Genomic DNA, 16,500 nt, shown 5'->3' with positions numbered 1-16,500 from the left:
GAAAAAATATGACCAATGTAAGAGACTGTTATAGAAACAGTTATTGTTTATATGACAAAGCAACACATATCCGACCTACAGGCTAAGCACAGGCACTACTGAACAATGGTAACCACAAAACTAAACATAATAGCAAACTCTACCAAATCTCCAAATAAAACTAATGTTTAACATTATTGAGTCTTTCTCTTTACTGAAATCACATAAAATATCACTTATTTTACACAAAATAATTGTAAAAATAAAATCCACTCTGAATTGTCCGTTAAAAAGTGTACAATTTATGTAATCTTATATTAAAATATATATCTGTAATTTTAATGGTAAAACATTAAATTACAGAAAATATCTGTAAAACAGCAGACCTTCAGTGTAAAAAAAACTGAGAAATGCTGTAAAAATATTATTTTTTTTTCTCAACAGTGCATATTACTAATGATAAATAGATTTTTATATAGAAATGAACAAAATATCTAAATATATTGCTACAAATATACCCATGCGACTGTTCCAGGGTTACATATTTTAAAGAACATTGTTACCAAATAACACTTTATTGACTTCCGTATGGACAGCAAATGAAGTTAGTGCGGCATTTCTCTGCATATATCTTAGAAGAAAGAGTCATGTAAAGGTTTTGAAAAACAGTATTTTTCTTTTCAGGTTAGTTTTTTATTGTTTTGATATAACTGTAATGATCGTAGTTTGATAATGCACAAATTATTTTTGACACTATTGCACTATGGTCTGTCTGGCTGACATTATGTCTTAATTACAAATGACATGAAAAGTGTTTGTATTCATCATATATTTATTTATAATACTCCACAGTACATGAGATCATAAAATAGCAATGAAATAATATGAGATTTACATGAAAATAATATTACGGCTTCAAGTAAACAGAATCTAGAGATTGTAACATTATTTGATTGCATAAATATTTAACTGTGGCTTATGCGGATTGAATTGGGGTGCTTTGCAGTATACATTACAAAATACAGTCAGAAAATAATATCATTGATGTTTTAGCATTTGAAGAGTTTCGTTGCAAAACGAGATAACCACCATTTTTTTATTTGTTCAGAAATCTCGTTTTTTGGTTGTGCATTCCAATTAATTTCAATTCAACTGCAGTAGGTTTGTTTTGATTTAAACCTTCATAACTTAAAAAATAAAGCTAAGTAGCACCATAAAACAAAATAATAACATGATAACATAATAATAAACATGTTTTGACAAAAATGTTAAAAAATGGATTTATCTCGTTTTGCAACGAAACTCTTCATTTGATGGTAAAGCGGTATGACATCATGGTCAGAATCCATGTTCCCAAATTGAAAGTAAACTGGTTGCAACATAATAGTTATGGTGCTTTAAGTGGTTGCTAGGGCAGTTGCTAAGTTGCTATGAGGTAGCTAAGATGTTCTAAGTGGTTACTAGGTGGGTAAATAGATAGATAGACAGATAGATAGACAGACGGGATAATAGTGGACAGACAGACAGACAGACAGGTAGATGGACAGGATGGATAGACAGGATGGATAGACAGATGAACGAATGGATAGATAGGTAGGTAGATGGACAGATGGACAGATAGACTGGATGGATGGATGATGGATGGCTGGATGTATAGATAAAATGGGTGTAAAATCAATCGTGACTGTTTAACACCTCTGACATCTTTTTAGCCACATCTTTCATTTTCTCCTCCCACTCGACACGCAAAGCTTCTTCGTCATCCCCAACAATGGCAGCGTAACTCATCAGAGCAATGAGACCAATGCAGAACAGGTAGATGAGTCGCGTGCAGAGGTTCTCCATGACATGCCGGTCGCCCTGTGAATGCATCATGTACACTTCCAGAATGGGCTGGCAGAAGACCTTCGATTCGCCCATCACACCACCATAAAGTGTGTGTAGGTTTTGGTCCCCCTGATTGATCATGAAACACATTTCGAAATCTTTCTGGCGCTGCTGGTGCCCTGACGAAGCCTCCACAGTGTCCATGAATTTGTTGAACTGAGTGCGAATGTTCTCCTCCATGCGGGAGTACAGGCCATCCACCGTTTCCTTCCTGATCCGAAGCAATACGTTCTGGTTCTGCTGTGATATTTCATCCAAGGCTCGATTTACACTCCTAAACTCGCGTTTGAGCTTCTGAACGTCTTCGTCATCCACGTGGTGCAACACCACCCGGATGAGAGATCCAGCCACACCGAAGATGGGATTGACCACCGCTGCTGCTGAAGAGATGGTGGCCACACATTCAAGAACCTTCACCAGACCTTTCTTCATCTTCTCCTGGCCATCTAACATCTCACTGTCAGCCATTGCATGTGGAGGAACAGCTTACTGTGATTTTTACCTAAAGAAGAGGACAGATGATAAACAGGGACACAAAGACCATTTGCAATTTCAAATTCATTTCATTTAATTGAAAGTTTTCATTATTATCATGGTAACACTTTATAATGGTCCATAAATAATGATGAACTAATACCTAAATTAATTCTTATTTAAATATGAAGGCATGTACCAATCATAAATTAATGAAGAGTCATCATTAAGTACATGACATGTTTTTTTGTTGTTGGTTAAGTACAGTATATTAATGAACAATGAATTCATGTGTTGAGTCATGCATGAGTCATGTTGTAGTTAATGATGACTCTTCATTAGTTTATGATTAGTACATGCCTTAACTCAGCATTAGTTCATGTTTAAAACTGGCACCGTCCCTTGAGCGGCAATTTTCTAAAATGCTACAGGCCCACAGGTGGGCCCACTTTGTTATTATATATTTGTAATACCCTATTCTAAACCTAAACAATTTTGACAACCTATATATCATTGGAAAGGTCTATGGTTGTAGTTTTCATATTCATCACCATTTTGGGAGACTTATCATGAAGTGAGAGTCAGTTTCTAAAAGGCCACGTGCCCACTATAGGCCAAATTTGTTTTTACATATTTATAAACCCTACTCGAAACCTAAAAATCATAACAAACTATATATCACTGGACAGCTCTTAGAATGTATTTTTCATATTTAAAGGTCATCTGATGATAGAAATAATTTAGTGACAGTTACATGACCTCCCCCCATAGAAATGCATATTAATTATTATTTATTCATAACACTATATCCTATTATAAATCTTCAAAAATGACAAACTATATATCATTTGAAAGCTCTAAGAATGTAGTTTTCATATTTTAAAACCTTTTTGCATTAATAATAATGTAGTGACCGTCATTTATTAATTTGTGACAAGAGTATGCAGCAAACCGTTGACACCTAGTGGCTGTTGTTGGTTAAACCTCATTTTTTTGTGATTTTAACTTGAAATTTGGATCATAACTACTTGAGACGTGTGGCTTCATGTTTAAATGATTACTTTTGTGAAACATTTACATTTTTATCATTTAATTTATAAATTAATATGTTATTGCATTATTTTTCTTTTTAGGGCTGTCAAAAGATTAATTGCAATTAATCGCATCCAAAATAAAAGTTTGTGTTTACATAACATATGTGTGTGTACTGTGTGTAAATATTATGTATATATAATACACACACATTCATGTATATATTTAAGAAATATTTGCATTTATATACTGTATACACATTTATATAATTTATATTATATAGAAATGTAAATATTTTATATAAATATAACCAATATAACCAAATTTTCTTTAATATATACATGATTGTGTGTGTTTTATATATAAATAATAATTATACACAGTACACACACATATGTTATGTAAACACAAACTTTTAATTTGGATTGAATTAATCGCGTTAATTAATACCTAATAAAATACATTTAAACTGCTATAACATTGTTTTTATTTAACATTTTCAGCTTCAATTTTTCACCTCCTTCTTTAAAACAAGACCAAAATTAATCTTCTAGACCAAAAAATGCCAGCATTATATTAATTTAAAGGTGTACATCACAGTTTCACCCCCCTCCCCAAAGGGATTTTTGCCAGTTAAGGGGTTAAGCAAAAATACATTTATGTCTTAGTTCATATGATTCACGGACCCTTATTTTAAAGTGTAACCGGAATGAAAAAAATTCGGTGTTTTTTAATGCAATGTGAGTATTATAAAGTGTCTACATGCCCGTTGTTGTTTGCTTACTAATAGCTCCCCCTAGCCACTCTTGTACATTTCCCTGTTCATGCTAATGGTTTAAATCCTCCTCCTGACATGTTCAAGCTTTAATAAAGACACATGAAAACACCCACCCATTTTCATGAGTCTCTATAACAATAACTATAGTTGTCCATAAGGAATGCTGCTAATCTTACCTCTTTAGTTTGTTATTTTCCTCTTAACTGTATCTCTTTCAAAGCAACCACTGCAGGATGGACACTTTCATATACGCTCAATACAGAGGGGTGTACAGAATGGACTGTACCATTATCTAAATGAAATAATACGCATCTTAATATCTCAAGCTGGTGTTTGATCCTAATGTTGCTGTCTGTCTGTCCCTTGTCTGTATGTCTGTCTACATAAATGCTGGATTATAATCAACCAATAGTTAGGTTAAAATGGATAAACCCAACCGTTGGATTAAATTAATTAAGGTCAATATTTTAAACATAGGGTTGGGTTTGTCCCTTTTTGACCAAGCCATGGGTTGAAAATAACCCAGTTTTTTGTATCGATCATGATCTGATGCTTTTAACCATAAATTATATGGGCTGCTTTACATGTCATGCAATAACATGAATGGTAATATGAACTTGGTTGTTTAAAGCAGATCCTATGTAATGTGTCACATGGTTAGTTCCTCATACAATCAGTTCTCTTTTTCTTATGCACTTAATCTCAGACGCTACGAGGAAGTAAAAACGCCACAGTCTGTCATACGTTTAGTCAGCTTACTGAATGATGTTTTATTTTCCTCTTACTTTAAAGGCAACAGTGTGTATAAGAACTATTGTTGTTTGAAGAGATTTTATTTTGAGATTGCATCTAAAGGAAGACATCAAATGTTAAAGTTAATCTGAAAAGTGGAAGCGGGGACTGCACTCAGACAACACAGACAGTGGATAAAGTAAGAGATTTTTCTTAAACTTTTCAACAGGAAATCATGGTGTTATATTGTTATGGCCTCATTCATGATCCAAAAATATTAAAAAGCAAAAAATAATGACTTTGAACACCAAATGTACCTGCAATTATATAATCAACCCCTATGTTAGTGGAGTTTACAGTATTTCATGTGTATTATGTGGCTTATGCTTGTAGCCACAAGAGGTCACTTTAGCTTATAATTACAATCATGTCGTGTTTGATGTAAACATGCACACTTGCTATAAACATTAAGTTTTAATGTATGTGGGAAAAAGACCCATATTGAGGATCTGTGAGGTAAGGTCTGTCTAGTGACTTAAATAAGGGGCTTGTTAAACATTGGTGGGCCAGCTCTCCTTGGTTGTCTTGGTGAATTTTGGAAGAAAGAAGTTCACCACACAGCTTTGAATTTTAATTACTTGAGTCAAAATAACAAGGACATATGTTTTGTTCTTAGTTTGAGGTTTGGAAAACTGTTTGGCTGACCAATAAAAGTTGGGGGATAATATTATTGCTAATTTGATTGTATACATAGGTGTCATTTACACTGGGGACGTGTCCCCACCACTTTTTGAAATGGCTGATTTTGTCCCCACCACTTTTTGAAAGCATTTGGTTAAAATGTTCTGAAAAATCAAAGAATACCTGTACGACTTGCACTGCAAAAATGTCTTTCTTACCTAGTATTTTTGTCTTGTTTTCAGTAGAAATATCTAAAAATTCTTAAATCAAGATGATTTTCTTGACGAGCAAAATGACCTAAAAAAATAAGTCTAGTTTTTAGACAAAAAAATATACAATTTAAGTGAATTTGTGATTAAAACAACCAAAAAGATCTGCCAATGGGGTGAGAAAAAAAATCTAAAAATAAGATTTATTTTTTCTTGAACACTTAATTTAAGCAAAATTTTCTCACACCATTGGCAGATATTTTTGCTTGTTTTAAATAAAAATTAAGAAAGTCAGACTTTCAAGAAAAAAATCTTAGTATTTTTCTCTTGTTTTCAGTAAAAATACCTAAAGATTCTTAAATTAAGATGCTTTTTCTTGATGAGCAAAAATCTAGTTTTTAGACCAAAAATATAAAATTTAAGTGATTTTGTGCATAAAACAAGCAAAAAAATCTGCCAATGGGGTAAGCAATTTTTTCTTGAATTTTTCTTGAATTTAGTGTTTCTTGAATTTATCTGCCCATTGGCAGATTTTTTTGCTTGTTTTATGCACAAAATCACTTACATTTGGTATTTTCGGTCTAAAAAAGTCTAGACTTATTTTCTTAGGTCATTTTGCTCATCAAGAAAAAGCATCTTAATTTAAGAATTTTTAGATATTTTACTGAAAACAAGACAAAAATTCAAAGAAATTTTATTTATTTTATTATTTTTTAAAGACTTTTATTTTTTGTGTTCCAGGGTCACATATGTTGTGTTGTATGCTATGGTGTATTTTCTTTTAAATATGTAATGAATTTCATTGTAATCATTGACTTAACATGTTGCTGATTTTTATAGTATGGTGCACTGTTCGGTTGAGCTGGTGTTGCAGAGACATGTTACATGTGCAGTCGACATTTTTGAGGGTTTTATGCTGAGTATTTTTGTGTTGTTGACGGCCTACACTATGCCAATTTTTGATGCGCCGTTATTCAATATTTTTACCGTCCTGCTGTAATGTTTTTTTATCTGATCTTTTGTCCCCACCACTTTTCAACACAAACTGACGCCCCTGATTGTATATAATTTCTAATTTGGATATATTTTCAGTTTTCTCAGAGTATTACAGACAATAGATGGCTTTCTTTTGTTTTGTGGTACAGCCAAGACACGGTTTACAAGCAACCTGCCCCCCCACATTAAGTCTATCTTTCAGACTGGAGAGATCGATAGACAGCGAGATCACAGGATGAAGGGAAATGTTCAGTGGTTTGTTGAGGCTGTATATGGATCGCGGTCCATTTCCCCCTAAGCGTGTGTGTCGATGCTCTTAAAAATGACTGATGAAACCTCAATCCTCAATATGTACACCACAAGAAGAGTCTGATTAACAGAGAATATCTCAGCTTTATTTCTGCCTTGTTTTTCATGAACAACAGCTATCTTTAATCCATAGCATTTTGCTCTTCCCACCCTCAGGAACATTTAAAGTCGTCTATAAAGTCTGTTTACGAATGCTTGAACCTGCTTGAACCTAGCCTGGTTAAAACCAGACCATTCTCAGTCGTCGAAAGCTTCATAGACAAATCATTTCCAAAGGGGCGTCACCAACGGACGTCATTTAAAAACCTCTGGGCGCAATTGGATAGACCTAAAACCAATCAGAGCGATGAAGGAGATGACGTATGCAGAGTAAGACAGCGTTAACATCTTTTTTTAGATATGAAGGCTTTGAGTGTTGTTCTTTGCTCGGGTTTTAACGAAGTTTAAATCGCTTAAAACTGATGCGATAGCTGATTCGAACCGAACGAGTGATGTTCCACTGTGGCATTCATCTTTGTAATGTACAAAATCTGCTTCACTGTCGCTACGCTGTTGTCATCGTGTAAAGCCCGCCCCAACGTTTCTGATTGGTGCCGCGATTTTGACGGATTAGAAATGGGCTTAAATGGGCTCTTTGCCAGACTTGCTTGCAGAGCAAATCTAAATTTGCCGGAAGTTGGGTTTTCCCAGGCTAGCTTGAACTATAAACTTAAGATATTTAGGAATACTGGTGATTATCAATTTTTAGTATTGATTGACTTTTAAGATATGGGACAAAACATCTTACAATCTTGCCTGCAAAAAAAAATGCTTTCAAAGAAACTTTTACAATTATATATAAATGTTCTTTATACAAGTATACAATTTATTTATTTATTTTTATTAAAATTATGTAATCACTCACCCCCCTTGAAACCACCTGTTCAGACCATAAATCAATACTTTAAAAATATGTAAAAATAATTGTTAAACTTAAGAAAAGTTTAGGAAATATGTGTTTTTGAACAAGACATCACTACAACTTTTATGTATGACAAAAAGGAGATTAAAATGAAAATTCTGTCATCCTTATGTTGTTACAAACTTGTATACATTTCTTGTTTCGGATGAACAGAAAAGAAGATATTTTAAGGAATGTTTGTAATCAAACTGATCAGAAGCCCCATTGACTTTCAAATACTAAGAAAAATAATATTATGGAAGTCAATGGCGCTTCTGATAGGTTTAGTTATATCTTTTTTTGTGTTCACCCGAACAAAGAAATGTATACAGGTTTGTAACAATATGAGAGTGAGTAAATGATGACAGAATTTTAATTTTTAGGTAAAATATCCCTTTAATTTAAAAAAAATACACTCTTAAAACCAATGTGTTAAAGGGGACATTTCACAAGACTTTTATAAGATGTAAAATAAATATTTGGTGTCCCCAGAGTACGCATGTGAAATTCTAGTTCAAAATATCATATAGATAATTATTACAGCATGTTAAAATTGCCACATTTGTAGGTGTGAGCAAAAATGTGCCGTTTTTGGGTGTGTCCTTTTAAATGCAAATGAGCTGATCTCTGCACTAAATGTCAGTGCTGTGGTTGGATAGTGCATATTAAGGCGGTATTATCCCCTTCTGACATCACAAGAGGAGCCAGATTTCAAAGACCATTTTTCACATGCTTGCAGAGAATGGTTTACCAAAACTAAGTTACTGGGTTGATCTTTTTCACATTTTCTAGGTTGATAGAAGCACTGGCGACCCAATTATAGCACTTAAACATGGAAAAAGATTTTCATGAAATGTCCCCTTTAAATTAACACACCTCGTGTCTAGTTAAGGACAACACATAGAGGTTTCCCTGAGAAACATTTTGATGGTTTTGGAATGGAGACTTGCCATGTAAGAATTACATTTTAATGGTAAATAAATATTGTATACAAACAGCAATGATATTTCCGAGTTTAACAAACTCTGCAGGTGAAATTGTGAAACTATTGCTGTCATCGCAATATAACAGCTGAAACAAGCTTTTAATCTTTTCTGTTGACTGCACACATACTGTATAATGCATGTTGACCTTCAATAAGGTCAGAAGAGACAGACAAACAACATCACACTACACGGCTAGAACATAATGTGTGAAGAGAGAGAGAGAGAGAGAGAGAGAGAGAGAGAGAGAGAGAGAGAGAGAGAGGGTGCAGATGGAGCCAAAACAAGATCAATATACCGATTAGAACTGTAATACGCTAATGGTTTTGTGAACATGCTGATAGAAATAAGCCCTTGAGTATAATCAGACTGCAATTTATCTTCTGCTTCCAAAGATTGAAACTGAGACTTTATTTTCTTTTAGATCACCTTCCATTTATGGAAATGAGGTTGCCAAACATCTCCAAGCAATCCAGAAAAAAAGTGTGCTGAATTTTGCATTATCTCTCATTTAATATTACAGCAATCGGACTGTATCTATTTCTGCAATCTATTAAAATTATCTTTACATCTTACATCATCATTGTAAATATTAATAAGTTGGAAAGTTATTTTTGGAGAAAATATCCAGAGAATGGAAGCACGATCAGATACATCAGAAAGATAAATCCAATATTGAGGGTGAGCTGGTGTGTGTCACAGTACAAATGTTTTAATGCGTTTTATCAGATCTGGCCACTTAAAAGCAGGAGAGCGGTCGATGGTGCACTCTGATGAAAAGGTAATGTCGTTAAGTCAGCCTGTGATTGGCAGATTCAGCCAAAGTGAGGCATTCTGGGATTGATCGAGTAGCTCTAGCACTACTGTTATGTTGGGCATCATAAAATCACTCATTTGTTTATTAAATATTGATACTGACTGATGTCCTTTTTTTGGAGACAGAGGTTCGTTTGTCTTTAATTTAAAAGTTTTTTTTATCAGTACCATGATACATCGTTTAGGATTAAAATGCACCGGTTTGGGTTATAACAGTTTTACCACAATGATTAAAATATTTTACCAGAATATGAATGATTTTTGTCCGGCAGCACTGAGAAAAATGTCAATATGTTGATATTTTATTTGTTTGTTTTAGGTTTTTTAAAGGTCAGGTTGAAGGTTGAGCAACTAGGAAACCTTTATCAGAGCTGAAAGCCGCATGGATCAATAGCTTCAACCAGCACAGAAGCCTCAACCACTAATAAATTTAGAAGTTGCTGTTGGCTGTAGGGGATTTCCACTCAGTCTCTGAAACAAGAGAATGAGCGGGTTAAAAAGATTTGTTTCAATTATACCAGACTATTACAGTTTTAAAGGTGTATTGTGTAACTTTTAGAAGGATCTCTTGACAGAAAGGCAATATAATATATTAGCAGTGTTGTGCAACGACTTTACAAAATGAACTGTATTGTTTTTATTAACTTATAATAGGCCTTTTTCAGACTGATCTCATGGAAAGTCACGAAAAATTTGATTAATATATTTGTGTCCATGGCACGAAATTCAGCTTTTTCGTGCCTTGAGCATGAATGTCTTTTTGTGTCACTTGCACAAATTTCTATAAATAGTTTTCCGTGTCCGTGGCATGACTTTCTTTTTCGTTTCATTTTATGTTTTGTTTTCTTATTGTTTTTTAAAATTTTCTTACCATTGTCGCTTGGGGTTGGAGTTAAAATCACTGATTTAAAAACAATGATTTAAAAATCAGAAAACAATACATTAAATGACACGAAAAAGAAAGTTGTGTCACGGACACAAATAAATATTTATAGAAATTCATGCCAGTGACACGAAAAAGACATTTACGCTCAAGACATGAAAAAAAGTTGAATTTTGTGCCATGGACACAAATAAATTAATAAACATTTTTGTGACTATAACAAGACTTTTCTTGAGATCATGTTGGCCGTTTTCATCTACATACAATGTGGGTCCCCTTACATGCACTCTTAAAATGAATGTGTTAAATTAACACATCTTGTGTCTAGTTAAGGACAACACATCTAGTGTGTTGTCCTTAACTTAACACATCTCTGTGTTATTTTTGGAATAACACACTTTGTGTTGTTTTAACACATCTTGTGTTGTCCATTTCATTTATTTAAGCTCACATTCTACATGAAATGACACACAATGTGTTAAAATAACACATAATGTGTTAAATAGTTTAACACAAAACAATGTGTTAAAATTAACACATCCTTTCTTAGAGTGTGGAAGTCACCATTTTGCGCCGCCATGTTTCTACAGTAGCCTTAAATGGACAAACTGATGTTGAAGATGGCGTGTTTGTCCTGTGGCGGCTACCGTAGCTTAACTATGCGTTTCGAAAGGGAGGGGTGAGCTGTGGACTGAGCCGTTGTTTGCAATTCAAAGTCTCGCCACTAGATGATGCTAAAGATCTACACACTGGCCCTTTTATATAAAACATATAGTTCAAACTATAAATGATTACAAAAAGTTTTTGTAATACTTCAAACCTGAATAAAAAGAATCATTTGAGGTTATAGAAATGAGGAATTATACAAATAATAAAATTATTTAGACTCTAAAACCGTGTTAGGTCAAAAAGGGACAAAATATAACCCAAAGGCTGAGTTTGTCCCTTTTTGGTTAAAAATCATTTATTTTCTGGGATAACTCATATCAGAGATACTGAAGCAATATTTTTAATTTACCAAATGTTGTTTTAATTTATAGTAGGCTAACTTACTATACGCATGCATACAGAATTCACTTTGAATGTATAATAATGGATTTATTCTCTCATGCGCCTCAGTGATCTTAGATCTGAAGAGCTGATCACAGCAAATCTGAAGCTCTTGAGATTTATATTAACCCAGCAAAATGTTTCTCACGTTATTACTGCAGCCGCTGTGTAGAAAACGCTGACTTTAGTAGAAAAGCTGTAATTGAATTAATGCGGCTTTGACTATCAGAGAAGTGAGGGTCAATTATTATTGCAAGTAAATACATTTTGTGAATGCTCAGTTTTACCAAACTGGCTCAGTTTGTGTGGTCCTCTCAGGCAAGATGACTGGACTTGTTTTATGAGAAGACTTGACCGGGTCTCTTTTCATGGTTGGCAGAGTTATTTTATGATGTTGGATCTTATGTAGGTCATTGGCACCATTATATGCAGTGTATTTGGTTCTCTGTTGGGCTTTTAAGAGTTTACACAAACTTCACAACAATGTTTTATGCATGATACTTTTTAAAGGCATGATTTCAGGCTTAGACACATTTATACATTTATAGCATGACATAACATGGCAAATCTATCCTATAATACAAATTAACCACATAATAGGATGACCCTTTGTTTATAGTCTTCTTTATAATGTCAGTTATTTAGGAAGTAGAATGTTGATATAATTTCTGTGCAATAAAGAGTTTGTGAAGAATTACAGTACAATAATTTTAGAGACAGAGTAGCTGACAATAAATATGAATAGCTGCTGCTCTTAAAGGTACAGTATGGATGAAGAAATACAGTGCACTGGTTATAGTATATTTAAATTGGTAAAACACCACACATAATTCTCTAAATTTATTCTGAATGCACACACAGATTTATATTCTTATGTTTTTCCCAGTAGTGACATTCTTCAGGAAAACTCGACACAGCAAAGCTCTCTTTGTGACGACTGATAGCATGAACCAAAAACCCAGATAACTGCTTCTCCAGAAGCTCCACTGCAGTTTTGGGATCGCCTTTCTTCACAGGACCTTCCATCATCTGTTTAATGTTTTCATCGGGCACAGGCTGTGGGTCGCTGCAGTAGGACACCACCAGGTTGGTGTCGCTTCCTTGAGAAACTTCAAAATATTTCTGTCCGGCCACACACTGAAAGTTTTGTCCGGCTCTCAGGTTGCTAAACTTGCTCATGTTAGTAATGACTCTGATGGACCAGCTCACCCAGTCGTACTTCTTCACCAGGAAATCCAGAAGCTCTTTGGCCAAATCCTGGAGGTTTGCATCCTCTCTCTCCTTCACAAGTCTCTTGATGTCCAGTTCAGCTTGCTCTGGAAATGAATTCACACATCTCTCGATGGTCTCCTTCATCTTCATCTCAATTTCTTCGATCTTTATGCTCCATTCTTGAATCTTCTCTTGCTCCACCTCTTCACCCTGAGAAAGAAAGTAATATCCAAGTAAAGCGATTATTCCCAGGCAAAGAAGCTCCTTTAGCCTAACACAGAAGTCTTCCAGCACTCTTCTGTTTCTAGCCTCATATTCCTCCACGACATCCAGTATCGGCTCCCCAAATGTGCCGTTTCCCATCAGGGCATCATAAAGCGTGAAGAGATTTTTGTCTCCTCCGGTTTTGGGAAAGTGTTGCAGGAACACACGTTTTCTGACCTCTTTGTACTCTGGTTTGGCCTCCAGTATTTCCATATATTTTCTAAACTGGTTAAGTATATTTTCCTCCACGGAGAAGTATTGAGAATCTAAGCGTCCCTTCTTTATCTCACAGTTAATGTCTTCCAGTTGAGATGAGAGGACATCCAGTTTGCTCCTCACAGCTAGAAACTGATCTTTCACATATATGACCTCCTTGCTTTCCACGTTGTCCAGGACCAACCTCAAAACTGGGGCAGCAGCTTCAAAAAGAGGACACAGCTCTCCGACAGCACTGGCCAGTACCTCAGACCCCTTCTCAAACATCTCCATTATTGCTTCAATGGCCTCTTTCTTCTGGGCTACCACCCTCTCCAGTGGACCAGACATATCTAAAAACAAACAATATCCAGGAATATTCAGATACAAAATCTTTACACACTCTATGTTTAATGTAAAATAAAATGGCTGCAAAAATAAATTTGCATACTCTGTAGTATATATAAATTAGACATTTGTCAAATGATTTGTGACTAGATACAATGATTATGTTGTGCTTCATTTGTCATGAAACGTTTCCAAACAATACAGACAGTACAGCCAAGTAACTACTTCTGACAGACAGAAAAAGTTTGATCAATTTCTTTATAATGGTTTTAACCATTAAAGTTTTATCCTTTAAATAATTAGAAGGATTTTCAATCACCTCAAACAGCATACTCAATATGTAACTGTACAAAATCATCACTGTACAAAATCATCAATGTGCCATCAGCATTCCATTCTCCATTTTAAACACGCATGCATTAATTACTAAATCGCATTAAAGTAAAACCCAGGCCTCATTTAAACCTCTAAGATCATATTCATATATTAATGTGACTTTAGATGTGCGTATTTAATGTTGATTAACATCACATGGCGCGTCTCAGTGATCTGCTGCTGCGTAAAGGACACACCTAGAAAAGCGTTTTAAAGCTCTCATGCAGACTACATCATAAATGTCAAATATGCGCATCGCAGCGTTTACCCGAACAGAGAAGATTTAAAACAGGTTCCTCTCGCCTGGCAGGATACAAAGCCCCTGGAAACCTCGACGTGTGTCCGAAATTCAAAATATTCCCCCTGGGTTTTGACTCGAAGATGTTTGTAATGACCTGAGTAAGTGTGGAATACACACACACAAACACACACACAGAGAGAGAGAGAGAGAGAGAGAGAGAGAGAGAGAGAGAGAGAGAGAGAGAGAGAGAGAGAGAGAGAGAGTTGCGCGCTCTAAGCGTTTTGGGAATCCCGTGGAAACAGTCAGATAAATGTCTTATATTTGACAACATTGTCTATACCTCGTGTTTTTTATTCATTTGAAAGCAGATAGAACTCTCCTTTTGAAAAAAAACTATTGCGTAATGGTTGTTTGTCAAGAGGAATATTGCGCGCAATGCGCAACATGGAGACGCACAACTGAATCACGAGAAACATGCGCAGATATTTTCCACAAAGGACTGGCAGGTATTTCACATGCTTTTGGTTCATTTAAATGTTTAACGAGTTTTGAAACATATTATAATGTTGTATATAACAGATATTATTATTTATATCAGAATTGTGCGTTATTATAACATTCAGCCAGACGAAAACCTCTGTAAATGATCTGTGCTTAAATGTTGTCCGTGCGTTTTTAGATCATTTAATATAAAATTGTAGATGCATTTGTATCAGCATGATTGTGTTCAATACAATACAGTTATTCGTCGAGCAAATTCAACCTAATTCATGTACAGGCAGCATGATATATCTTTCATTGTCGTCCTTAAATCACAAGCATCTGTTCATGTTTGCAAATATAAAGTGGTTGCTACATTTATCTTCTTGGAGTCTTATATATGGACGTTTGGAAATAGGTCAAGTGTGACCTTGTCGTGTTTATGAATCTATGATGTGATGGCTGATACTGCCGAACATGATGACTGTATCCTCCTGAGATCCATCAGAAAAGATTTTGATGTTAGGATTAAGATTTGCAGTGTCACATCCTGTCACTGTTTGGTAGGCCTAAATGACATCATTTAAATAAGGTGTTGGTTTAATTATTTTTATGTTTTATATATAGATGACATACTGTATATTTACAAAAGACATGTAAACACATTAGTAAATGTCAAATTAAATGCAACCGTGTTTCACAATTTCAATGTGTCTGTGTTAACTTACAGAACATTTAGTTCTCTGCGTGCTACTGTATAAACTTAAGAGAGTAAAGAAAAGTATTAAACACATTTGTAGAAAGGTGAGGCAAGGGGGAGGACATTTCATTTGTGTTGGTACCGTATTTAATTGAGTTTTATTTATTTGGGTTTTTAAATGGTTAGCATATGAATAAAGCATTTGCTAAGATTAAAGTTTGGCTTAGATGACTTAAAGTGGCCTTGTAGTTGTTTAAGTCAAAAGCAGATGTATTGAAAATGTTAAAGTAGTACCTATAAGTTTTTCCACCTAGCAGAGTTACATTGTAGCCTAATATTTTACCTTGTTCAAGTCTCTGTAATCAAAGTCTGAATTAAAATAAAAATTTAGTTATACATCTTTCTGAACATGCTCCCCTACATATTTGAAAATGCACATGCCATTAAGCAAACATTTATGTGATTTTTTTCTTTCAGATTTGTGTATTTATATGATTACCCTTCAAACCTGATGCAAGATGAGGCCAGGCGTTTATCCTGTTGACACACACGGTAAAGTACAACTTTCATGAATGCCTTTGTGTTACTACTCTTAGGGGTTTCCTGGACAGGGTTAAGATAAATCTAGGACATTTAAGTAGAATTTACAAACAAACCTTACGTTATTGGTGTGCATCTTGAGACAAAACAATGGCACTGATATATTTTAATCTACGTGGGTGCAGGGTGTTTTGAAATAAAGGCAACTGAGACATGCCTTTAAGTCTGGAAACAGGATAAGCCTTGTCCAGGAAAGCGCCCCTTGAGATTAAATTGAGCTGAAGAAATATTTTGGGAGGAAATTAAATTGGTTCTGTGGTCATTAAATTAGACAATGAAATCCTAGTTTCATAACCCTAAATTCTGAATTATATTGATAAATATTAACTGTTTTGG

At 34.6% G+C, this 16,500-nt stretch overlaps 2 protein-coding genes across 2 annotated transcripts; both read right to left on the bottom strand.

The window, feature by feature from the left end:
- Positions 1 to 1,536: 1,536 nt before the first annotated feature.
- Positions 1,537 to 4,407, bottom strand: LOC129448692 (protein rapunzel). The gene is made up of 2 exons (XM_055211258.2): positions 4,327 to 4,407; positions 1,537 to 2,368 (listed from the first exon to the last, which is right to left on the bottom strand). Exon 2 carries the CDS (start codon positions 2,332 to 2,334, stop codon positions 1,654 to 1,656), a length of 681 nt encoding a protein of 226 aa, XP_055067233.2. The 5' UTR covers positions 2,335 to 2,368; positions 4,327 to 4,407; the 3' UTR covers positions 1,537 to 1,653.
- Positions 4,408 to 12,235: 7,828 nt separating this feature from the next.
- On the bottom strand, positions 12,236 to 14,554 carry LOC129448681 (protein rapunzel). The gene is made up of 2 exons (XM_055211233.2): positions 14,412 to 14,554; positions 12,236 to 13,773 (listed from the first exon to the last, which is right to left on the bottom strand). Exon 2 carries the CDS (start codon positions 13,769 to 13,771, stop codon positions 12,590 to 12,592), a length of 1,182 nt encoding a protein of 393 aa, XP_055067208.2. The 5' UTR covers positions 13,772 to 13,773; positions 14,412 to 14,554; the 3' UTR covers positions 12,236 to 12,589.
- Between the last annotated feature and the right edge of the window lie 1,946 nt (positions 14,555 to 16,500).

This window comes from Misgurnus anguillicaudatus, chromosome 10, assembly GCF_027580225.2.
Source record: "Misgurnus anguillicaudatus chromosome 10, ASM2758022v2, whole genome shotgun sequence".
NCBI classification, from domain to species: Eukaryota; Metazoa; Chordata; class Actinopteri; order Cypriniformes; family Cobitidae; genus Misgurnus; species Misgurnus anguillicaudatus.
Note: the sequence above shows the minus strand (reverse complement) of the source record. Positions and strands in the feature narration are given on the sequence as shown.

Bases quoted from the DNA above. Each gene is read 5' to 3' on its own strand.
- LOC129448692 (XM_055211258.2), bottom strand. From the start codon at position 2,334: ATGGCTGACAGTGAGATGTTAGATGGCCAGGAGAAGATGAAGAAAGGT.
- LOC129448681 (XM_055211233.2), bottom strand. From the start codon at position 13,771: ATGTCTGGTCCACTGGAGAGGGTGGTAGCCCAGAAGAAAGAGGCCATT.